The sequence below is a fragment of the Misgurnus anguillicaudatus genome, chromosome 18 (genome assembly GCF_027580225.2).
Source record: "Misgurnus anguillicaudatus chromosome 18, ASM2758022v2, whole genome shotgun sequence".
NCBI lineage: Eukaryota > Metazoa > Chordata > Actinopteri > Cypriniformes > Cobitidae > Misgurnus > Misgurnus anguillicaudatus.
In genome coordinates, this window is record NC_073354.2 from 32,970,752 (window position 1) to 32,995,617 (window position 24,866).

General features: G+C 39.6%; 1 protein-coding gene across 1 annotated transcript; it reads right to left on the reverse strand.

Moving 5' to 3' along the window:
• Positions 1 to 75: 75 nt before the first annotated feature.
• On the reverse strand, positions 76 to 24,778 carry LOC129430088 (DBH-like monooxygenase protein 2 homolog). Its single transcript, XM_073856350.1, has 13 exons — positions 24,491 to 24,778; positions 23,867 to 24,013; positions 22,637 to 22,793; positions 22,355 to 22,434; positions 15,893 to 16,048; positions 15,673 to 15,775; positions 15,408 to 15,574; positions 5,983 to 6,074; positions 5,729 to 5,825; positions 4,492 to 4,551; positions 3,841 to 3,971; positions 3,658 to 3,766; positions 76 to 512 (listed from the first exon to the last, which is right to left on the reverse strand). The coding sequence occupies exons 1-13, from the start codon at positions 24,761 to 24,763 to the stop codon at positions 369 to 371; spliced, it is 1,716 nt and encodes a 571-aa protein (XP_073712451.1). The 5' UTR covers positions 24,764 to 24,778; the 3' UTR covers positions 76 to 368.
• Positions 24,779 to 24,866: the final 88 nt, after the last annotated feature.

Here is a 24,866-nt window from a genome sequence, read left to right on the forward strand (position 1 = left end):
CCACAAAAAAACATGGTTATTTTTTGTAAGGGGTTTGGATGTGGGTTTTCTTAATTCGTCAAAAAAAAGAAAATATAATGGAAGATAAAAGGCCTTTATTCTCACATGGCTTTACATAAAAAACAAGTCACAAATACATTGTGGCTAATAAGCTAACAACAGGGTGTCACTTAATTATAATATATATGTAATATCCTTTGTTCATCAAAAAAAATTAAAATGCCTTATAAATGACGGCGCATTTAACATTTTGATATCTTGCTGAATTTTCTGTGACTCTGGTTTCTGTTGAGGCTTTAGGATAATCCCTGTAAGACTGGGTGACCAAAGGTCTCCTAAGTTGATCAACTTAGAAATAGAAAACATCGCTATTTTGGTAATAAAGATGCCAACTGCACCACCAAGCAGACGAGCAGCGATATCCAAGCAAGACGTGCAGTGGTACAACTGCAGGGTACAGAAGGAGTCACTTCCAGATCAGGAATCCTCCCAAACTTGTGTTTGTCGTTTTGCTGTAAGTGCATATAGAAAAAGCTGTCACAAGCTGGCCCTTATCAAAACAAATAAATATGTTCCACCCTCATGCAGTCATTTTCCCCCCCAAAAAAATACTGGTGGGTGTTTCAACCCATGGTTGGGTGAAATATGGACAAACCCAACTTTTGGATTAAATGAACTTACAAAATGTCCATACCAAACATGGATTGAACTTGACATCAAATAATGCTAACCCCCGGGATCTCAAACCACCCACCTAAAATTTAATGGGTTATTTTCAAACAAGTGTTGGGTGAAAAAGGCACAAACACGTTCATCCTCCTGTCTGTCTGTCTGTCTAATTGTCCGTATGTCTATCTGCATGTATGTCTGCCTGTCTGTACATCTGTTTAAATGTTTGTCTACTCACTGCCCATCTGTCTAGCTGTCTGTCTCCTATCTGTCTGTCTACCTGTCTGTCCATCCTCCTGTCTGTCTGTCTAACTGTCCGTATGTCTATCTGCATGTATGTCTGCCTGTCTGTACACCTATATATCTGTTTGTCTACTGTCTGTCTAGCTATTTGTTCCCTATCTGCCTGTCTATCTGTCTGTCCATCCACCTGCTCGTCTGTCTAGCTATCTGTCCTCTATCTGTATGTCTGTGTATCCACCTGTCTGTCTGTCTCTCTCTCTGTCTGTCTAATTGTCTGTCCGTCTATCTATCTATCTGCATGTCTGTCTGTCTGCCTGTCTGTACACCTGTACATTTGTTTGTCTACTTTCTGCTCGTCTGTCTAGCTATCTGTCCCCAATCTGTCTGTCTACCTGTCTGTCTATCCACCTGTCTGTCTGTCTGTCTAATTGTCCCTCTGTCTGTCTATCTGCATGTCTGTCTGTCTGCCTGTCTGTACATCTGTCTATCTATTTGTCTACTCTCTGCCTGTCTGTCTAGTTGTCTGTCCACCTATCTGTCTGTCTAATTGTCCATATGTCTATCTGCATGTATGTCTGCCTGTCTGTACATTTGTCTATCTGTTTGTGTACTTTCTGCCTGTCTGTCTGTCTAGCTATCTGTCCCCTATCTGCCTGTCTACCAGTCTGTCTATACACCTGTCTGTCTGTCTGTCTGTCCTCCTGTCTGTCTGTCTAATTGTCTGTATGTCTATCTGTCTGTACATCTGTCTAAATGTCTAAATGTTTGTCTACTCACTGCCCATCTGTCTAGCTGTCTGTCCCCTATCTGTCTGTCTACCTGTCTGTCCATCCTCCTGTCTGTCTGTCTAATTGTCTGTATGTCTATCTGCATTTCTGTCTGCCTGTCTGTACACCTATATATCTGTTTGTCTACTGTCTGTCTAGCTATTTGTCCCCTATCTGCCTGTCTATCTGTCTGTCCACCTGTCTGTCTTTCTGTCTGTCTAATTGTCTGTCTGTCTATCTATCTATCTATCTGCATGTCTGTCTGTCTGTCTGTCTGTCTGTCTGCCTGTCTGTACACCTGTAAATTTTTTTGTCTACTTTCTGCTCGTCTGTCTAGCTATCTGTCCCCAATCTGTCTGTCTACCTGTCTGTCTATCCACCTGTCTGTCTGTCTGTCTGTCTAATTGTCCGTCTGTCTGTCTATATGCATGTCTGTCTGCCTGTCTGTATATCTGTTTACCTGTTTGTCTACTCTCTGCCTGTCTGTCTAGCTGTCTGTCTACCTGTCTGTCTGTCTATCTGTCTACCGATCTGTCTGTCTAATTGTCAATATGTCTATCTGCATGGTTGTCTGCCTGTCTGTACATTTATCTGGTTGTGTACTTCGTGCCTGTCTGTCTAGCTATCTGTCCCCTATCTGCCTGTCTGTCTGTCTGTCTGTCTGTCTGTACATCTGTCTATCTATTTGTCTATTCTCTGCCTGTCTGTCTAGCTATCTGTCCCCTATCTGCCTGTCTGTCTGTCTGTCTGTCTGTCTGTACATCTGTCTATCTATTTGTCTATTCTCTGCCTGTCTGTCTAGCTATCTGTCCCCTATCTGTCTGTCTACCTGTCTGCATGTCTGTCTGCACATCTGTCTATCTATTTGTCTACTCTCTGCCTGTCTGTCTAGCTGTCTGTCCACCTATCTGTCTGTCTATCTGTCTACCTCTCTGTCTGTCTAATTGTCAATATGTCTATCTGCATGTATGTCTGCCTGTCTGTACATTTATCTGGTTGTGTACTTTCTACCTGTCTGTCTATCCACCTGTCTGTCTTTCTGTCTATCTGCCTGTCCGTACACCTGTATATCTGTTTGTCTACTTTCTGCCCGTCTGTCTAGCTATCTGTCCACCTATCTGTATGTCTGTCCATCTGTCTGCCTGTCTGTCCATTTGTATATCTGTCTGTCTAAATGTCTAGGTGTCTATAGGTCTGTCTATCAGATTCAGTTCTGTCTCTCTCTCTCTCTCTCTCTCTCTCTCTCTCTCTCTCTCTCTCTCTGTTTTTTTCTTTCTGCCTTTTGGTTGTGATTTAGCATTTGCTGCATTGTTTCAACCCAAAATCCTGGATTGTTTTAACCCACTGTTGGGTCAAAAACAGTGTTCGAATTATGGGGAGGTCCCCTATGGTCCTGGACCAACGTTTTAATAAAAGAAACCCCAAATTACCCTTAATTCAAACCATAGCCATTTTTACCTCTCAAATTAGTCTGAAATAATAGTTTGAGAAAAAAGTTTTAAAAGCCTTACACAATCCTAAATCTAACAATCTGTCAATTTCTCCAGAAAACAGTGTGGGGTGCACTTAAGAGTTTACATTTATTTCAGACAGAAATCTTTTCGATTAGTTTATTGCGAAATTGGGACAAAAAAAATTGACTGTATCGCTTTATGGCAGCGCAGCACACAAATTTTATATTCATGTGGTATTTTAACCCCTTCAGACCCTGCGTCCACTACATCACATGTTTTTTTGGTTCAAACCAATAAAAATGCTGATCAACCAATCAAAGTAAGGCACACTGATTAAACACCTGGTCTGAAGGGGTCAATAAAAACCAGGGGGTCCCCCAATTTTTATTTTTGTGCTTTATAGAGGGTCTCTCAATGCTTACAGGAGTTCCAGGACCTCTCCAGCCCCCACTGTTCAAAAACATTTTCTGGGTTTAGTTACTCCAGACATTTTTAGGGAGTATTGCTGAAGCGTGAACACTTACATAAGTGTTAGAAACTATGACTTTCTGATTTATGGTCTTCAGTGCTTGTTGGTATTCATTGATGGATGTATCATTCCAAGTATTTGTAGACCTCATAATGAACCAGTTACTGACAAACAAAAGACACATTAGTCAAACAAGTCATAATAAAGACCAAAGAAAATGAATTTGCAATTGGATTACAAATAATTTGTTGCTCCTATTTCGGCTCGTAAAGCGAGCAAATCAGGGAAGCTCTGACAACCACTCAGACTCATAGCAGGATAGTAGTAGAGGAAAGCCAAGCACATCTCCTCTGTAGTTGCGAACCCTCCCTGTAGACAGAGAGAGATTTTGCATAGCAAATATTTGAGAGATTTTTACTTATTCATTCAATATCCATGTTTATTAGTAGAGTTGAATTTTTGGCCGTTTTTCTTTATATTGGGTAGATACTTAGTTCTTTATGTTATCTTTGAACCATCTTTAACAGGGTGGTTTTTAATTGGTATACATTACAGTGCAGTAGTTGAAGTCTCATAATCTAATGATGAGATGAGGAGCATCAAAGTTTGATTTCACATTGATTTCAATCTTTGACATGACCTTACACAGTCAATGTTAAAGATATCAAGGTTATATTTTCACGGAATGTTCTTTACATTATGTAGGATGATTTAATGTTGATAACAGTAAATTACTTTAGCTGGGTCACAAATTACACCCAGTCGAACCTCAGACATGATCTTTGTTTTAAAGAGATGGCTGCAATGGATTCATCATTGTGTTGTCGTTATTATAAAGCAATTTACCAATATGACATTTAGTCAAAGTTGCTACCTAAAATGTACAAACCAATGTGAGTGTTGTGCGATCCTCTGTATTATAGGTACACTGCACCAGTAGTTCGTCACCCTGTAATAATTTAAAAGCAAATAATGTTTATAACTAAACCAGTTGTTATACTGTCAGGTAGCTTTCACTGAGCAGTACCCAGTACACCAAAAAGTACACCTTTGCACCTGAAGAGTTCATATTAGTACCAGTTACATATTTGTACCAAATGTAAAGACATCTGTACTTAAATGGTATACATATTTGGACATTTTAAAAGGTACTGCCCCAGTGACAGCCTGAGACAATTTTTTTTACTATTTTTTAACAGTGTAACAAGCTTTTTTGAGTATATACAATTGATATTTTACAAGGCAGAATTTTATGTGAAGAGTTTGGTTCCAAAAGAAATGAGTTACCACAAAATCAGTATTGTGTCTGGTCAGTTTTAAAAAAGTAAATTCTTAATATTACGCAAAATCCGATATCTGCCGTGTTATTCTGTCATCTTTTCTCCCTTTTATCCCAAAACAAGATAAACGCCAGTCCTCCTTCTCTGCAGTATGAAATAAATCTGCTTAACCAATCACAGCGCACCATTCCACGCATTGTAAACAACAATGGCGGCGCGTTGAATATATGAAATCCTAGTTTTCCTCCTCTTTGTACTTTGTGATCAACAAACAAATAAAAACAAAATAATACTTTTAATGGCATTGATAAACCTGTGGTGGTTTTCTGTGGTGGGGAAGAAACGTAAGCCAATAATTTACGCGAGAGGCTCTTGGGCGAAGGATCTTATGAAAAACTTTCCATTATTTTACTCAAAGTCAACGAAAATTGAGCACGACCAAAACATTTTACAGCTGATCGCTGTCAAAAAAGTTCAGCGATGACAGTGTTATTAATTTGACAAAGTAAGTGTTTTGATTAATGCCATTAATGTTTATTTTTTTAATCAGTGTATAACACTAAATGAATATAACATGACAAAGATGAATGCACATTTATATATTGATTCAATAGATTTATAGCATTTTAAACTTTTTTATAATAAATCTTTGAAAATCAAATTATGGATTTGAATTGTTTATGTTTTATAACCTAAAGATGTTATGTGAAAGTTTGTAACAGAAAATAGTGTTTTTCATCTTGTCACTTTCTTGGTATAGAAAACACATTTTTACCCAAATTAGACAAAATGGATTTATTGCGTTTTGGAATCAAACTCTTCATATTTTAACTATATCACACTTACCAACTTTACTGTCTTAGTTTTACCCAAGTTTACCATCTCCTGATATTCAAAATTGTATTGTTCATTCACAGCTAGGAGATCAATCTGTTTTCCATCTCTGAAATGCACAGAGATAATGCATAAGTTCAATAAAATAACTCATATTTATTCAGTATTGGGTACCTCATTTAGAGATGCCCTTTCAGTTCACCATAAGCTTTATGTGATCTTTATTTATATTATTTCTAAACTGTCTATAACATTGTGATGTATACCTGAAGTGTCCGACGCGCACCTTTCGTCCAGCCAAATGTGTGTGTAACATTACAGCGAACACCTGAAGATCTTGTGGGGTCTCAGACAGAACCTGCAGAGCACAGAACAGGGTTTTAGGGGATTCATATCAAATTTTAATTTTTTTTTTTTTTAAATCTGTTAGTCTTGGCTAAAGGGATCCTTTACAAAAATCCTGGGGGGAGGGTCTGAAATGAATCATAAAGAGAGTGAGATGTATCAGATATAATGCACTTTCTTTATCACCTCCATATCAAACAAATCTGACAACCCAGACAAATTCACACCCGATACCTTACTGCACTTATTTGTCATAAGTGTCAATATTTTTTAAAATGGAGATTTACATAAATCTAAAACTGAATAATTCAACCCTGGGACTGATGAGTATTATTATTTTTTTGATATCTAGAGACTTTGGGACTGCAACAATGAGATGTGTCTATGTTTGTGGACTCTGGGTTTTTGGGGATACCATGTCACTTTATGTATAGGTGTAACAGATTTGTTCCCTTACTATTTTGTTTAATTTAAATTATATGTATAGTCATATGATTGTTTCTTGGGTTTAGCCCAAGTGAAGAGTGTATGTGATGTTCACAAGAATGAGATTCAGAAGTAAAATTATATCTTTGAGGTAAACTTGGGGTAATAAATCAACAATATCCATAAAGAGTTGAATTTGTTACAGATGGTGGCCCGTACGGGGAACGTATTTTTGTAAGAATATTAATGGAAAATTGATTTTGTGTTTTTTACTTTAATTTTTTTTATTATGGATCAAGTATCAGTTAACACTGTTGAGCAGGATGTAGCTGGCGCTGAGGGTGAGTGTTTAGAGACTGATTCTTATCGCGACCCCAACCCCCCAATCTCTCAAGCAGGATTACGCTGCCTGTAATGAGAGCGCCATTAACAGAGAAGCCAGTTTTAGGGATGCTATGGAGCAGCGATTGGCCGCAACGGAGGATAGAATGTGTAAATCATTGGCACATCTGGAGGCCGAGATGTTGAAATGCCTCAAGCGGCGAGATGAGCACTGGAAGAATGAAATAGCTCAGGTAAAAGTGACCAGTACCCCGATATCGCCCGTTCCTTTTGGTCATGGCCTACCAGGTTTAGGCCACACGCCTCCTGCAGTACCTCCTTCATTGCCCCCCAAACCACCAATTAACATAGAGTTTCCCTCTTTCAGTTAACTCCGTGAAACCAGTGATGTTTTAGAATTCATTGAAAAGAGTGAAAACTTCCTTTCTGTTAGATCCCTCACGGATGTTGAGCTATTAGCCACGATCAATGCAGTGATCACTGGACCCGCAAGGAGTTGGTGGACGGCTGAAAAACTGAAGGTACACAATTGGGCTGAGTTCAAACATTCTTTCATGTCTGCATTCCTTTCTACAGATTATCTGACTGAGCTCGAAGATCAGTTAAAGGCTATGATTCAAGGTCCCAACTAGAGTATTCGTGACTTCGCCTATGATTATAGAGCCCTGTGCCTAAAATGGAGGGATGATCTGCCAGAAGAGGATGTGGTAAGGCGAATTCTAAATAGTTGTAACCCTTCATTGGCCGGCTGTCTAAGAGGTGCAGTGCAGACCGTGGAGCAATTAGTCAAAGTGGGGTCTTTGGTGGAGAAGGACTTGAATTCAAAGAGAGACTACAGGGCTAAAGTTAATCAGGTGACCAGGTGCCCAAGCAAACAGGCTCATCAGCTCAACACATTTCATTGATACAATCAAACACTCCTCTACTACTCAAAGTGACAATAGATGTAGGAAATTATCATATTGAAGCAGTCATAGACACTGGCTCAATGTTCACTTTCATGCAAAAGCAATTATGGGAAGCTTTAAGGGAACCAGAAGAGAGGTTGCTGCAGAATTCGAGCAGGAAATTCGTGGTGGCCGATGGAACGGCTCATGAGTCAGAAGGCAAGGCAAGGCAAGGCAAGGCAAGTTTATTTGTATAGCACATTTCATACACAGAGGTCATTCAAAGTGCTTTACATAGAAATGAAAAAACAATATATAAAAGAGAAAAAAGAAAATGTAAAAATAATAGATACACAATAAAATCACAATAAAAACAAAGATACATGAGAATTTAGAATAACAATTAAAGAAAATAAATGTGATTTTAATAAAAACACTTTAAAATGTTAAAAAGAATATAACAGAATTAAAAGTGACTTGAGTTAAAAGTGCAGTCAGTGTGTAGCAGCACAGTGCTCATTCAGTAAATGCAGAGTTAAACAGATGTGTTTTTAATCTAGATTTAAAAGTGTTAACTGTTGAAGCACATCTGATCTCTTCTGGAAGCTGATTCCAGCTACAGGTGGCATAATAACTAAATGCTGATGCACCTTGTTTTGAGTGAACCCTTGGTATTTCTGACTGACCTGATCCTAATGATCTGAGTAATCTTTTAGGTTTATATACAGTTAGCATATCTGTCATGTATTTGGGTCCTAAGCCATTAAGTGATTTATAAACGAGTAACAATACTTTAAAATCTATTCTAAATGTAACAGGTAGCCAGTGTAGGACCTGAGGACTGGAGTAATGTGCTCAGATTTTTTGGTTCTGGTCAGATTTCTGGCAGCAGTGTTTTGTATTAGCTGCAGCTGTCTAATGGTCTTTTTGGGGATCCCAGTAAGAAGTCCATTGCAGTAATCCACCCTGCTGGTGATGAAAGCATGAACAAGTTTCTCTAAGTCCTGTCTTGAGACAAAACAACTAATTCTGGCACTATTTCTGAGATGATAGTAAGCTGATTTGCTTATTGCTTTCACGTGACTACTGAAATTAAGGTCAGACTCTAAAATTACACCAAGATTTCTGACTTTATTTTGTGTCTTTAGACCCCTAGAGTCAAGGTATGTGTTAACTTTGAGAGTTTCATCTTTATTTCCAAATACAATGACTTCAGTTTTGTCTTTGTTTAACTGGAGGAAGTTTTGACGCATCCAACCGTTAATTTCCTCAATGCATTTACATAGAGAGTCAATGGGGCTGTAGTGTAGTCATTGGGTGACAGGGCTAAGTATATCTGGGTGTCATCTGCATAGCTGTGGTAAGCAATTTGGTTCTTTTTCATTATATGACCAAGTGGGAGCATATACAAATTAAACAGAAGCGGTGCAAGAATTGAACCCTGTGGGACTCCACATGTCATGGATGTCCACTCAGATTTATGGTTACCTATGTTCACATAGTAACCTCTTCCTTGTAGGTATGATTTAAACCATTTGAGGACCATCCCAGAGAGCCCTACCCAGTTTTCCAGTCTATGTAAGAGTATGGTGTGATCTACTGTGTCAAAGGCAGCACTAAGATCTAGTAGCACCAGCACTGATATTTTACCTGAATCAGAGTTTAAGCGAATATCATTTATTTTCTTTAGGAGCACTGTCTCTGTGCTGTGATGCTGACGGAAACCAGATTGAAAATTGTCCAGATAGCCATTTGAGTTTAAGAATTTGTTCAGCTGATTAAAAACCACCTTTTCAATGATCTTGCCTATAAACGGAAGATGTGAGATTGGTCTGTAGTTGCTAAGTATGGTTTTGTCTAGGTTACTCTTTTTTAGGAGAGGCTTAACAACTGCTGTTTTTAATGACTCTGGAAAGGTGCCTTTGATCAGAGAGGTATTTACTATTTTTAAGAGGTCAGTTTCTAAGCAGTTAAGTACCTTTTTGAGAAAAGATGTGGGGAGTGTGTCAAGGCTGCTAGTTGATGCTTTAAGATGTTGTACTGTTTCTTCCAAGGTTTTTATATCAATTATGTCAAATTCTGGGAGAATGGCTAATTTCTGAGGTTGTTGCAATGATATCTGACTGATCACAGTACAATATGAGGCCGTATTGATCGCCATTCTGATATTACTGATCTTCTCAGAGAAAAAGGTTGCAAACTCATTGCATTTGTTGTCAGAGAGCATTTCACTAGGAACTTGATTTGGGGGGTTTGTTAGTCTCTCTACAGTAGCAAAAAGAGTGCGAGTGTTGTTTATGATTTTGTTTATAATGTTTGAAAAGAAGGTCTGTCTAGCTGTGCCTAGTTCTACATTGAATGCACGAAGACTGTCCTTATAGATGCTATAATGTACTTCAAGTTTTGTTTTCCGCCACATACGTTCAGCTTTTCTGCATGTTCTTTTCATGTGCTGTACTGCTGTTGTGTTTCTCCAGGGTGCTTTACGTCTGCCAGTGATCACCTTGACCTTTACTGGAGCTATACCATCAATGGCATCTTTAACTTTTATGTTAAAGTTTTCAAGGAGAACATCAACAGAGTCTGCCGATATGTTTGGCAACATTGATATAGCATTCATAAATACCTCACTGGTGTTCTCATTTATGAACCTTTTTTTAACATAGACAGATCTAGCATCAGTGGCAGGACAGATCAATAAATCAAAGTAAACACAGAAATGGTCAGATAGGGCTTCATCCTTGATTACAGTGGATGAAATGTTTAGACCCTTGCTAATGAGCAGATCAAGAGTGTGTCCCCGATTGTGTGTAGGACCTTGCACGTGCTGGGTCAGATCAAAGGTGTTTAAAACATTTAACAGTTCAATTGCAGCATTGTTTTCTGCATTGTCTATATGAATATTAAAATCTCCAGCAATAACAAAATAATCAAATTCAGAGGAAATTGTTGATAAAAGTTCTGTGAATTCATCAACAAATGCTGAGGTGTATTTGGGAGGTCTATAAATAATTGTAAACAGAATGCGTGGTGTACCTTTTAAAGCAATACACAAATATTCAAAAGACTGGTAATCACCATGTAACACTTGCTTGCATTGAAAGGCATCTTTGAATAAAGCAGCTATTCCTCCGCCCCTTCTAAGAGCTCTACAGACATTTATAAAGGTAAAGTTGGGTGGGGCTGATTCATTGAGGACTGTAGCACTGCAGCTGTCATCTAACCAAGTTTCATTTAGAAACATAAAGTCCAGGTTGTTGGTGGTGATAAGATCATTAACTAAAAAGGATTTGTTCTTTAGTGAACGGATGTTCAGAAGTGCTAACTTAACAGTAACTGGTTTTGGCACTGTATCAATCTCAGAATGACGTATAATAGGCAGTAGATTAGATAGAATTGCTGTGCGGCTGGAGACGGCCTTCATCTTTCTATCACATGTCAGGACAGAGATAGGGAAAGCTAAAGGGACATCGGGCACCCGCTTGTTCTTAAAATATTTATTATTGTTACTGCTGACGTAGCGGGGACCCAACACACATCAGTTACCAGTGCTGTTTGCAGATGAGGGCTGGTGTGATCCCTGACGTTGAGGCAGTGGTCGGGAGTGCTTTATCAGATGGAGGGGGAGGGCGGGCTGGGCCCGAAGGCTTTGGTGGTTGAGGAGCCCGCCGTTTCTTGGTTGATATTTGGGGACTCGCAGCAATAGAGTGGGAGAGCTTTGTTCCAGCAAATACCAGTTTTTCCATTTTCTCTGAAAAGCCCAGAAGTGGTGATGTTGGAGTGAGGTAGAGAGAGTGTGATGACATCAGCTGGTGTTCCTGAAGGCTGGGAGGGAGTGTTATCATTCCTCGGGTCATTATCAACAGAAACGTCCTTGGGTGTTGATTCACAATCCAGCTGTAGCGAGGTCTGTGGGCAGGGCTCAGCCTGAGCTGTGTCTGTGAACAGTAGTTGTGACTGCAGAGTTTTATCCTTGTCTTCTGAATGTCCATCCAGGTTCTGGTGTGAAATCCTGTGGTCATTTCCGCTGTTCAGTAGTGGACTGGCACACTCAGCTGATGGATGATGCATGGAGAAAAAGATATTGTCTTTAAGCAACCTAGCACCCAGTTTGTTTGGGTGGATACCATCTGTGTTAAAAAGTTGCCTTTGGCTCCAGAAGATATTGAAATTGTCAATGTAATTCAGTCCTCTCATGGTGCAGGTTTTTTGCAGCCATGAATTTAAACTTAGTAGCCGAGAAAACATATTTGTTCCCCGGGCTGGGAGAGGTCCACTGATGAAAGATTTAACTTTCAGTCTTGCAAGTGTTTCAAAAAGTTCATTGAAATCCACCTTAAGGAGCTCAGACTGCTCTTTCCGAATATCATTCTTTCCCACATGTATGACAATCCGACTGACAGACTTATGTTTCATCAGAATGTTGCCAAGTTCCTTGTTAACATCAGAAACCGTTGCACGAGGAAAACAGTATGTACGGGTAGCCTTGCTTTCAAAGTTTCTGATAATATTGTCACCCACTATCAGCGTGTTTGGCTCGGCTGCTGTCTGAGCGGAGCGCCGCTGCCTGTATGATATTGAGCGTCTGTTAGCTCTGTAAGCTACTGACTTATGTGATCTGTGTCCATTAACATTTGGGGATTCTTCACCCAAACTCATTAGTGCTTCAAATCTATTTTCAAGCCGTACAGGGGGTGGTAGAATACCAATATTGGCTACTCGAGTTGTACCCATATCTGGGGTAGATGATGCTAATGCAGCAATTTGTGACACTCGTGACAGTCTAATGTCTTGAGCACTTTTGGGTCTCGCACCCTGTTTATGCCATCGGTTTGTGTCTTCAATTACTTTAGGTTTCTCTGAGCTCACTATGACCTGTTTATAAGCATTAGGTTCACAGGACTCACCAGCTTTATGTTGAGAAGGACCACGATGAAGCTCCGCTGTATGTTCTGGCAGGGTCGGCAGCGTCACAAGTAACTTTGTTTCGAGAACCGCAATCTTTTGTAAAAGTCTGTGGCAGTTTGAGCAGCAGGTGGATTGAGATCCAAAAGAAGGCATTTTTTCTTCTTTTCTTCTGTTTGAGTGTGGGCAGCTGTGTTGTCCTGTTTTAGGATTGTCAGCTGCCGGCAATAGCAGACTGGTAGACTGCTATGATAGAAACCCCAAGTTGTTGAATATTCCAAATATCAATATAGTTCCAGGAATTTGTAGTTTTAGTTTGAGAGCCCAATTGTTTAGTTTGAGCACTGTGCTGAACTGCTGGTAGTTGAATCAAAAGATAAAAGCGAAAAAGCAAAAGCGCAAAGCACAGAGCGCAAGTAAAAGCGTCCGAACAGTAGCAAAGCAGGAAGTCAGAAGGTAAAGTCCCCATAACATTTGAATTTCATGGAGAGAGGTGGACTATTAACACATACATAATGGCCAATAAAAGCCTAGCATTCCCTCTTGTCCTTGGACTGGACTTTCTGGGACGAACTGGAGTACAGCTCAATGTTGCTGCAATGAACCAAAAAAAAGGTCAAGTTAGCGTATATCCTTTTCTCCAGCAACCAGAATGGGAGCAACCGTGTATTCTAAAGGGATAATCTGTTACCACTTTATTTATGCTGTGCAAAGGAATGAGGCTGAAGAACCTGAGACATTGGTTTTGGCCACCGACATGAAAGATTTAATAGCAAGGCATCCACCAGAAGTACACCCACTCCTGACTACATGGACGACTGTCTGTTCAGAAACTTTAGGGAGAACCAATCAAACCACTCATCGAATTATCACAACAGATGATATCCCTGTTCGCTCAAAAGCCTATCAAGTTTCACCGTTGAGGAGAGAGGTAATGGAGAGAGAGATTCATAAGATGTTATGAGATGGAATCATTGAGCCATCGCAATCTCCATGGGCCTCACCAGTGGTATTGGTCCCCAAGCCTGATGGCACTCCTCAAGATGCCTATCCGATGGCTCTCATTCATGAAATATTGGAGTCTTTAGAAGGTGCCCAATATTTTAGTACCATTGACTTGAAATCAGGATACTGGCAGGTTGAAATGGAATCAAGCAGCAGGGAGAAAACAGCCCTCATTACTCCTTTTGGATTGTTCCATTTCCTGACCATGCCCTTTGGATTAAAAAACGCTGGTGCCACATTCTAGAGATTGATGGAGAAGGTGTTGGAAACGCTGAAAGGGAAGCTGGGTTTTGTGTACATAGATGACATAATTGTCTATTCCCCCAGCCAACAACAACATGTAAGATATCTTGAAACTGTTTTCCGGGAGCTTAAAAAGGCTAACCTTACCCTCAACCTGAAAAAGTGCCACTTTATGAAAACGGAGCTCAAATTTTTAGGACACATAGTGTCCAAGGAGGGAGTAAAAGTCGACTCTGACAAAGTTGCAGCCATCAGTGAATACCTCACACCACAAAACCTGATCGAACTTCAGAGATTTTTGGGAATGGTTGGATGGTACCATAAATTTATCCCTCACTTGGAATTTGTTACAACCTTAAACCAGCCTAAACCAGCTACCAGCTTATGCTGGTCTTTGCTGGATTTTTCAATAGGGGCAGTCTTTTTGGTCCTTGCTGAGGAGATTGTTTTCATAGTTAGACACCACACTAGCCAGCAGTGCTAGCTTCATAGTTCCTGATATTAGGAAGCAAGCACTAAGATAAAAAAATACAGAAAATACTAAAATAGTGCTGTTACAGTAAGCTGTGATAAACATGTGAAAGATCATTAAAGCAGTTACCTCAGTATTAAAATGATTTTATAATGATTGTAGCCTGTAGCTGCTCAATGGTATAACATGCTAAAAATGTTTTGTCCATTTTTGTAATGAACCCGACATATTCAGCAGAAGAAAACGAGAAAGAGAGCACCAGGCAAAGAAAAAATATATAAAAAAAACATCATCAGAGAATGGGAGAGTAACTGAGACAGAAGAGGGAAGTAGCAATGCTGTAACTGAGCAATGTAAAATCAGACTTATAGGGGTGGTTTCTCGGACAGGGATTAGCTTAATCCAGGACTAGGCCTTAGTTTAATTAGGAAATATAACTAGTTTTAACAAACATGTCTTACTAAAAACATTACCTGTGTACTTTTTAAGGCAAAACAAAGGGCACTGATGTATTTTAAGATGCGTCAGTGAAAGTTGTTTTCAGTTCGGACAGCTCTTAAAAATGTTTTAGTCTAGTACTAGTTTAATCCCTGTCCGGGAAAAAGTTAAAAGTGCTAAAACTACAAATAAATGTCATAGAAAGGATTAAAATGTTACTTTCTGACACATGTTGAAAAATTGTTACAACATTAATTTTATATTTAATGTTTAAATAATGTTTTGGCAGATAGAGCCTTATAATTCCAAGGGGACGAGTTACAGCACGCACAGAGATGAGAAAGGTATGTATGGACTTATCTCACTCTAGGCGATATGGTGAATAAGCAAAATTCCCAAAATGTGGGTTTGTTCCTTTAAATGCAGAGGTCACATTTCGGGTATGCGTTGAAACTTGACAAGTATGTCATTTTCACTTTCACACTGGTTTACAACCTCCATTTAGCAAGCTAATGGCAGCGTTATTTTTATGGCATCTTTGATGTTCTTTAAAATAAAATTGACTTCGTATCCCTGTTTGTTGGTTCATGGAGGTCCATGTTTTGATTGTAGGAAACTGCACATGTACCTGTGGAATTAGAGTAGTGTCACAAAGGCCATATGTGAGGAAAGACTTCGCCAGGGGTGGGATGGCGTATCCAGGGGTGACAGCAAGCCCTGTCATGAGAGCAGCAGCATCATGCTGACGGAGTTCAGATGTGTAGTAGAAACGTAGACCTGAGCTATCAACTCGACCTGTGGGGATAAAGGTTTGTATTTTAGTGGCTAAATACCTCATATATTTGTCACAACACGATGTCTTATGGCATAATCCGTAATCCAGTTAGAGATACCTTGAATTTTATTTGGATTGTTGTAATGCATTTCAAGCCTGTAGAAATATTTCCTAACATTTCCTCCAATTGGAAGTCCTGCCACTTCAGGGAGTTCAAAGGCCTTAAAAGAAACGATTTTTTTATATGTATATTGTCTGTTCTCCAAATAGAGTCTGCTCTGGGATTTAATGGTTTGAAATAAAATAAAAATTCTTTAAAATTCACAAAAGAAACTGACCCCACCGCCAACTCCCCATACAGCAACAACCTCCATACATTTCTCAATTTTAGCTGATGTGTAACACTGTGCTTCATAAGGCTCTGTTACACTCGGAGGACAGCGATACAGCAGCATGTGATGCACCAGATCCAAGTTTTTGATTATTGGCTCAATCTGAAGATTATCAGAGACGGTCAAATTCAGGGATAAATGTGTTACAAATGATAGATAGACATATGTCATTTCAGACAGACAGATAGACAGACAGACAAACAGATAGACAGAAAGAAAGAAAGAAAGAAAGACAGGAAAGAAAGAAAGAAAGAAAGAAAGACAGGAAAGAAAGAAGGAAAGACAGGAAAGAAAGAAGGAAAGACAGGAAAGAAAGAAGGAAAGACGGAAAAGAAAGAAGGAAAGACGGAAAAGAAAGAAGGAAAGACGGAAAAGAAAGAAGGAAAGACGGAAAAGAAAGAAGGAAAGACGGAAAAGAAAGAAGGAAAGACGGAAAAGAAAGAAGGAAAGAAGGAAGGAAAGGAAAGAAAGAAGGAAAGACGGGAAAGAAAGAAGAAAAGACGGGAAAGAAAGAAGAAAAGACGGGAAAGAAAGAAGAAAAGACGGGAAAGAAAGAAGAAAAGACAGGAAAGAAGGAAAGACAGGAAAGACAGGAAAGAAGAAAAGACGGGAAAGAAAGAAGGAAAGACGGGAAGAAAGAAGGAAAGACAGGAAAGAAGAAAAGACGGAAGAAAGAAGGAAAGACAGGAAAGAAAGAAGAAAAGACAGGAAAGAAAGAAGAAAAGACAGGAAAGACAGGAAATAAAGACAGGAAAGACAGGAAAGAAAGAAGGAAAGTTAGGAAAGAAAGAAAGACAGGAAAGAAAGAAGAAAAGAAAGAAGAAAAGACAGGAAAGAAAGAAGAAAAGACAGGAAAGAAAGACAGGAAAGACAGGAAAGAACGACAGGAAAGACAGGAAAGAAAGAAGGAAAGTTAGGAAAGAAAGAAAGACAGGAAAGAAAGAAGGAAAGACAGGAAAGAAAGAAGGTAAGACAGGAAAGAAAGAAGGAAAGAAAGAAGGAAAGACAGGAAAGAAAGAAAGAAAGACAGGAAAGAAGGAAGGAAAGACAGGAAAGAAGGAAGGAAAGACAGGAAAGAAGGAAGGAAAGACAGGAAAGAAGGAAGGAAAGACAGGAACGAAGGAAGGAAAGACAGGAAAGACGGAAGAAAAGACAGAAAAGAAGGAAGGAAAGAAAGAAAGAAAGAAAGAAAGAAAGACAGGAAAGAAAGAAGGAAAGAAAGAAAGAAGAAAAGACAGGAAAGAAAGAAGAAAAGACAGGAAAGAAAGAAGAAAAGACAGGAAAGAAAGAAGAAAAGACAGGAAAGACAGGAAAGAAAGACAGGAAAGACAGGAAAGAAAGAAGGAAAGTTAGGAAAGAAAGAAAGACAGGAAAGAAAGAAGAAAAGAAAGAAGAAAAGACAGAAAAGAAAGAAGAAAAGACAGGAAAGAAAGACAGGAAAGACAGGAAAGAACGACAGGAAAGACAGGAAAGAAAGAAGGAAAGTTAGGAAAGAAAGAAAGACAGGAAAGAAAGAAGGAAAGACAGGAAAGAAAGAAGGTAAGACAGGAAAGAAAGAAGGAAAGAAAGAAGGAAAGACAGGAAAGAAAGACAGGAAAGAAGGAAGGAAAGACAGGAAAGAAGGAAGGAAAGACAGGAAAGAAGGAAGGAAAGACAGGAAAGACGGAAGAAAAGACAGGAAAGAAGGAAGGAAAGAAAGAAGGAAAGAAAGAAAGACAGGAAAGAAAGAAGGAAAGAAAGAAAGAAGAAAAGACAGGAAAGAAAGAAGAAAAGACAGGAAAGAAAGACAGGAAAGACAGGAAAGAAAGAAGGAAAGACAGGAAAGAAAGAAGGAAAGACAGGAAAGAAAGAAAGAAAGACAGGAAAGATAGAATGAAAGACAGGAAAGAAGGAAGGAAAGACAGGAAAGAAGGAAGGAAAGACAGGAAAGAAGGAAGGAAAGAAAGACAGGAAAGAAAGAAAGACAGGAAAGAAGGAAAGAAAGAAAGAAGGAAAGAAAGAAAGACAGGAAAGAAGGAAAGAAAGAAAGACAGGAAAGAAAGAAAGACAGGAAAGAAAGAAAGACAGGAAAGAAAGAAAGAAAGACAGGAAAGATAGAAGGAAAGACAGGAAAGAAGGAAAGAAAGAAAGACAGGAAAGAAAGAAAGACAGGAAAGAAGGAAAGAAAGAAAGAAGGAAAGAAAGAAAGACAGGAAAGAAAGACAGAAAAGAAAGACAGGAAAGAAGGAAAGAAAGAAAGACAGGAAAGAAAGAAAGACAGGAAAGAAAGAAAGACAGGAAAGAAAGAAAGAAAGACAGGAAAGAAAGAAAGAAAGACAGGAAAGAAAGAAAGAAAGACAGGAAAGAAAGACAGGAAAGAAAGAAAGACAGGAAAGAAAGAAAGAAAGAAAGAAAGAAAGAAAGAGACATATGTCAGCTTAAAAAAATAACTTAACGTTAAGTTAAAAGTATACCTTTCTACTGTTCGTGCCACCGACGTGTGGACCTTTTAAACTACGTTTTACGTTTTACTTTTTAAACTTCACTTAAAACTACATTTACTTTCCGCAGCACCAAACAGTGGACTTTCCTGGATAGTATCTGGTAGTTTTTGAGTCTAGTGGTGGCCTACCTGTTGCCGCTACTTCAGCTCGAAAAGTGGACATTGGATAATCCTGAACATACCTGGGAAGTCTGAAATCAGCCATCGCCATCGCTGCCCTCACCGCAGACCTGGAAGTTTTTGGAGCTAGCATCCTGGCTATGCGGCTAAAAACAATCACTATGCTGAGTTACACCGTCAACCAACTGATGAATCTCAACAGTTTTTTCACTCCACCATGCACTGCAGTGATTAAACAACTTGGACTTCTCCGCCGTCCGCGTTACATCCATAGAAGCTCCCGCAGAAAGTTTGTATGCTCAAAGACACGTACCATCCCGGCTCTCTGGTCAGTAACGAGAAATGTCGCTCTACGCATACGTCATCAGAGCGCTGCCTCATACGGAATAAGTAGTGTCGACGTCTCCATGGCAACACCTTCCAGTGAGCTAAATAGAAAACGTGGGGTGGATTTTAGTTTGCTACGGCCAGTGCAAAGGCTTGTAGCATCGTCAAGCAGCAAAATTGAACTCTTAAATGCACAGTCGATTACAAATAAAGCCTCATTCATTCACGACCACATCCTTGATAAAAGTCTGGATTATATGTGCATTACAGAGACCTGGCACCCACCAAATACTTTTCTCTCTTTAAATGAGAGCTGTCCCGTGGGATATAGTTACCTCCAGAAAGCTCGCAGCACAGGGCGCGGTGGTGGCTTGGCAGTTATTTATCGTAGTGATCTAGACTTATCTATGCAACCATTACCTGAACTATCTTCATTTGAATGCCTAGCATTTAAATGTAAATCCCTTTCCCCTGTGCTGTTCCTCCTCATTTATCGACCACCAAAACCAAACCCATTATTTATTACTGAAATGTCATCTCTTTTTACAACTATCTGCACATCCGCTGCCAATGTTATAATTTTAGGTGATATGAACATCCATGTTGACACCCCCTCCTCCCCTTTTGCAGTTGAATTTCTTCAACTGTTGGACTGTTTTAATTTAAAACAAATTGTTGATGTCCCCACACATGTGAGGGGCCACACATTGGACCTGGTCATTACAAACTCTGCCCCTCTTACCAACCTGCAGGTGTATGATTTAGGTGTGTCTGATCACAAGGCCATTGCTGTGGATCTGCAATCTCCATCCAGCCTACCCAAGCCGAAGCGGAATATCCGGTTTAGAAATCTAAAAAATATAAATCCGGAACTTTTGGCATTGGACTTTCAACAACTTTCCACACACTTTTCATCACCCGACAAAGCAGTGGACTACTATAACAGCCATCTGAGCAGCCTCTTGGACCACCATGCTCCTGTTAAAAACAAAACAGTCAGCTTCACTCGCTCTGCTCCCTGGTATACAGATGGGCTTCGTAAGATGAAGACAGAAGGGCGGGTCCTTGAGCGGCGCTTTAAAGCCTCTGATCTCACTGTACACAAACAAATGTACCAGATGCACCAACAAAAATATGCACGGGCCCTCAAAGCTGCAAGGTCACAGTTTTATTCTGATGTCATCAGGAACAGCCCAGGAAATTCCAAGCAGCTTTTCTCCACTGTCAATCACCTTCTAAAACCACTACCCCCTCCACTTACTGCCACTACAGAAGACCAGTGCAATAAATTCATGGATTTTTTCACATCAAAAATTGCACATATTCGCTCTGCCCTTTCTGGTCCCCCCACCATAACTGGTCCTCCAACGTTTACAGCCTCCCAACCACTAAGCTGCTTTCCCGAGGTCTCACCAGAAGAGGTGCATAACATCGTTAGGAAGATGAAAAACTCCACCTGTCCCCTCGACCCACTCCCAACCTCTCTGGTGAAAACCCATATCACTGTCCTAACCCCTCTGATCACCACTGTTATAAATCATTCCCTCCAAACTGGACATGTCCCACCTGCCTTAAAAAATGCCATAATTAGACCATTGCTCAAAAAACCGACTCTTGATCCTGAAATTCTATCTAACTACAGGCCCATCTCAAATCTACCTTTCTTATCGAAAGTACTGGAGAAAGTAGTTGCCACCCACCTTCAGGATCATCTCAAACATAATAACATCTTTGAAAAATTCCAGTCTGGTTTCCGCTCCACCCACAGTACAGAGACTGCCCTCGTCAGAGTCACAAACGACCTTCTTATATCATCTGATGGCGGGTCTCCCTCCCTCCTCATCCTCCTGGACCTTTCTGCTGCATTTGATACTGTCGATCATGATATTCTTTTAAACCGGCTCCACTGCACCATTGGACTCACTGAGACTGCTCTCAACTGGTTCAAATCATACCTCATAAACCGGACTGAATACATCTCTTTGGGTCACTCAAAATCAAAACCTCATGCAGTCACCTGTGGTGTTCCCCAGGGGTCAGTCCTTGGCCCCATCCTCTTCATCCTCTACCTCACCCCCCTTGGCCAAATCATTAGTCGTCACAACATTTCATTTCACTGCTATGCTGATGACACACAGCTCTATGTAAAGGCCACAGCTGCAACCCCATCCTCACAGTCATCACCCTCTAAACTTACCATCTGTCTAGAGGAGATAAATGTATGGATGGAGCATAATTTCCTTCAACTAAACAGCTCCAAAACCGAAGCCATCCTGATCGGCACTCCTCACCAGACAAAATCCTCACCCATAACCAGCATCACATTTTCTGGCTCAAACATCCCCCTATCATCAACAGTCACAAATCTTGGTCTAAAAATGGACTCCCAACTTTCATTTGAAGCCCATATAAATCACCTCTGCAAGACCTCCTTCTTCCACCTCCGCAACATTTCCAAACTCCGCCCCATTCTCTCCCTCCCTGACGCTGAAAAGCTGATTCATGCTTTTATCTCCACCAGATTGGACTACTGTAACGCACTTTTCATTGGGATCCCCTCCAAGAATCTGCAGAGGCTTCAGTACATCCAAAACTCTGCAGCTAGGATCCTGATGAGAGTGCGGAAACATGAACATATTACTCCTATTCTCCACTCACTCCACTGGCTTCCCGTCTCCTCCAGGATTGAGTACAAGGTTTCTCTCCTCACACACCAATGCATCCATGGACATGCCCCACCCTACCTCAAAGAACTTATCAACCCACAACACGAAACACGTTCCCTTCGCTCCACTCATTCGAACCTCCTTCACATACCCAGAACTAGACTCCGGACTATGGGTGATAGGGCTTTCTGTGCTGCTGCCCCACGTCTATGGAATGCCCTCCCTGACACTCTGAGGGCGCCGCAATCCACTGACTGTTTTAAAAAAGGTCTTAAGACATTTCTTTTTAACAAAGCTTTTAGTTCTCTTTAGAGGTATTTTTTTTTAACTGTTTCTTCTCATTTTTATTGTTTTTATTGTATCCTGTAGCACTTTGAGATCTGTGATGTAAAGTGCATTATAAATAAAATGTATTATTATTATTATTATTATATGTCAAGTCAGGTAGACAGATAGACGGACAAATATCAGGCAGACAGACAGAAACTGTAGACAGATGAAAGAAATACAGACATACAGTTAGATGGATAGACAGACAGAGAGATGTCATGTCAGGTAGACAGACAGGCAGACAGACAGACAGACAGACAGACAGACACATGTCATGTCAGACAGACAGACAGACAGACAGACAGACAGATGTCAGGTAGACAGACAGGTAGTGTAGATATACAGACAGACAGACAGACAGATGTCAGGTAGACAGACAGGTAGTGTAGATATACAGACAGACAGACAGACAGACAGTGAAAGAAAGATGTCATGACTCATGTATGATAGACAGATTGATCATGTGTGTGAAGTCAGACTCACGCGATATATGTGCTGCTTCTGATTAAAGGTTGGTGCTGTCATGATCTTGCAGTGATAGTAGGTTTGTTCACTTGGTACTGTAAACTGAAACATTGTAATTTTGAATATATCAAGCATGTACAGTTAAAGTTTCTGTGTTTTATATGTTTCAGTTTAGTTTAACTTTAGTTTCTTCTGAATCAGTTCAGAATGTGATTGTTAATGCATAAAGTTTCATTTGTGCCGTCAGCTAAAATAAATCCTTCACATGCAAAATCAAACATAAAACAGTCAAAATGTCTCTAAAATTGACCATGATCATGTCGAAATACCGGCTGTCTGGAGGGGTGATCTGAGGCATGTACTTTAACAGGTTCACCTCCTTTGTGCCTCTTTTGTTACTGTGGTACTTGATGTCATCAGTCTGTCCATACGCATAGATGAGTTTGATGGGAAGAGTCTAATTATCAAATAAAGCAAAAAACACACTTTTATTTCTAGACTTGCAGAATTATAACTCTTAGACTTTTTAAAGCTATCTAAACATTAAAGTCTGTGTAAAGTTTTATTTTAGAAATACCCCTTACGAAAATTAACCATGGGTTTACTACAGTTAAAACATGGTTACTGTAGTGAAACCATAGTAACCACAAAATAACCATGGTTTTGCTGATAGTAATCAATACACCAAAAAACATGGTTACTACACTTTTACCACAATAAAACCATGGTTAATTTTCGTAAGGGACATTTCAGAGACTAAACACATTATGAATGTTAGAATGAATTGTTGAAAGACGTCACAAAGACTGTGTGAACTATGTAGTACTGAATTGTAAACTTACACTGCAATTTTTTCACATTTCTGTGTTTAAGATTATTCATATAAAACAGTGGCTCATGAAGTGGTTTGTTTTATGAAACCTACGGCTTGAGTATTTTATTCTTAAAGAACCCAAAAAGGAAAACCATAACACTCGATGATGCAATGAAGCCACAGAGTATGGCCCCGCCCCTAACACAATTGCGATGCGAGCAGGTTGTAGCGGTATTTGCGAGTGGGAGTGGTTTCAGAGCAGCCAGTTTTTCCAAGGTTTTGATAACTTATTTTATTTACTTGGCGGTTTTAATCATTAAAATTTGTCTGGGTGGTTAATATGACAGTTTTCTATAGTGTGACAAACTAAGAACACATTTAATATGAACATAAGCTAAATCAGGTGAATGGTCTATTAAAAGATGAATATTAAAAAATGCTTCCTCTTTTATAAAATTGACTAAACATTTTATTGACTTAATTTCACTTGACAAACAGTTTCAGTAGTTAAGGGAGTTTTGAGAAAAGATGTTGGCCCCCCTGGCAAGTGTGTTAACATTGCGTGGATTCCCAGATTTTGTTTCGTAATCCTTCCACATAAGTCTTACACCGAATGAAAGGGGGGAGAGTGAAACTGATAGTGTTTTGGAACTACTTTCCTTTGTATACTTATAGCAATGAATACAAAAACGTATACAATGACTACACAGACTCACAGTAATGGGTAAATCGTCTTCATCACATGTCTCCATAGACCTCTGAAACTTCATGACTGTTTTCCCATCAAACTCACTTAGAGAAAGGAGTTTGTAGTTTTGTTGCTGGTCCACCACAGGCATCGAATTCCCAACAGCATGCCGGTCCTTAACACAGAAAATAACATGTGATAAACAATTATTCATTCATTGTATGTTGTTTAAACAATGGTTGTGCAATTAGATATAGGCTGATTCCAAAGTGAAAAAAAAAAACATAATGATACCCCACCTCTAAAACCAATGTCAACCAGCGGCAAAAGAAAATCGTACAAAAACATACAAATTTAGTTGAATTCATACATAATATAAAATAAAATACGAATTGCCATGAGATGAAAATTTAAGGCAGCAAAGTATTTTTTGTACGTTTTATCTGAGAGTGGAGACCGAAAAAAGTTATATGCTAAACTTTTATTACTTTGCAATAAATACAATTCTGACAAAAACTAAAACAATCCATCGTGCTATAAGAATTATGTTAGATAAGTCAGCTAAATACAAAATTGCACGAAACATGCACATAAATGGGGTTTTAATGCCACTAAGTTATTGACATTTATTGATTTTATTTAGATTTTCTACCGAAAAATAACTGCTGGTTGGTCCGACACCTCCAATGACGATATCAGCTCCAGTCATTCCTCCATTAGGGCTGAAGCCAAAACCAATCCAGCCGCTGGTGTTGACGGTGAGCTCGAATAAAATAGTGCCCTGAATCTCATCGAATCCCCACTTCAGTTGTACCTTCTGCTCGGGGTCCAGGTGTTCAGAGAAAGGAAGAAGAGGATCTTCCTGAGCCCAAGATAACTGCACTGAAATCAAAACCAAGGACAAAACAAGAGATAGCAGACTCATATTACCCTTTAACAAGACCGTCTTTCTCTTACTAAGATGTCTTTAAAGGGCAGCACACGTGTAGTGCACTTGAGCAGAACTCTTTGTAATCTCTCTTTAACCC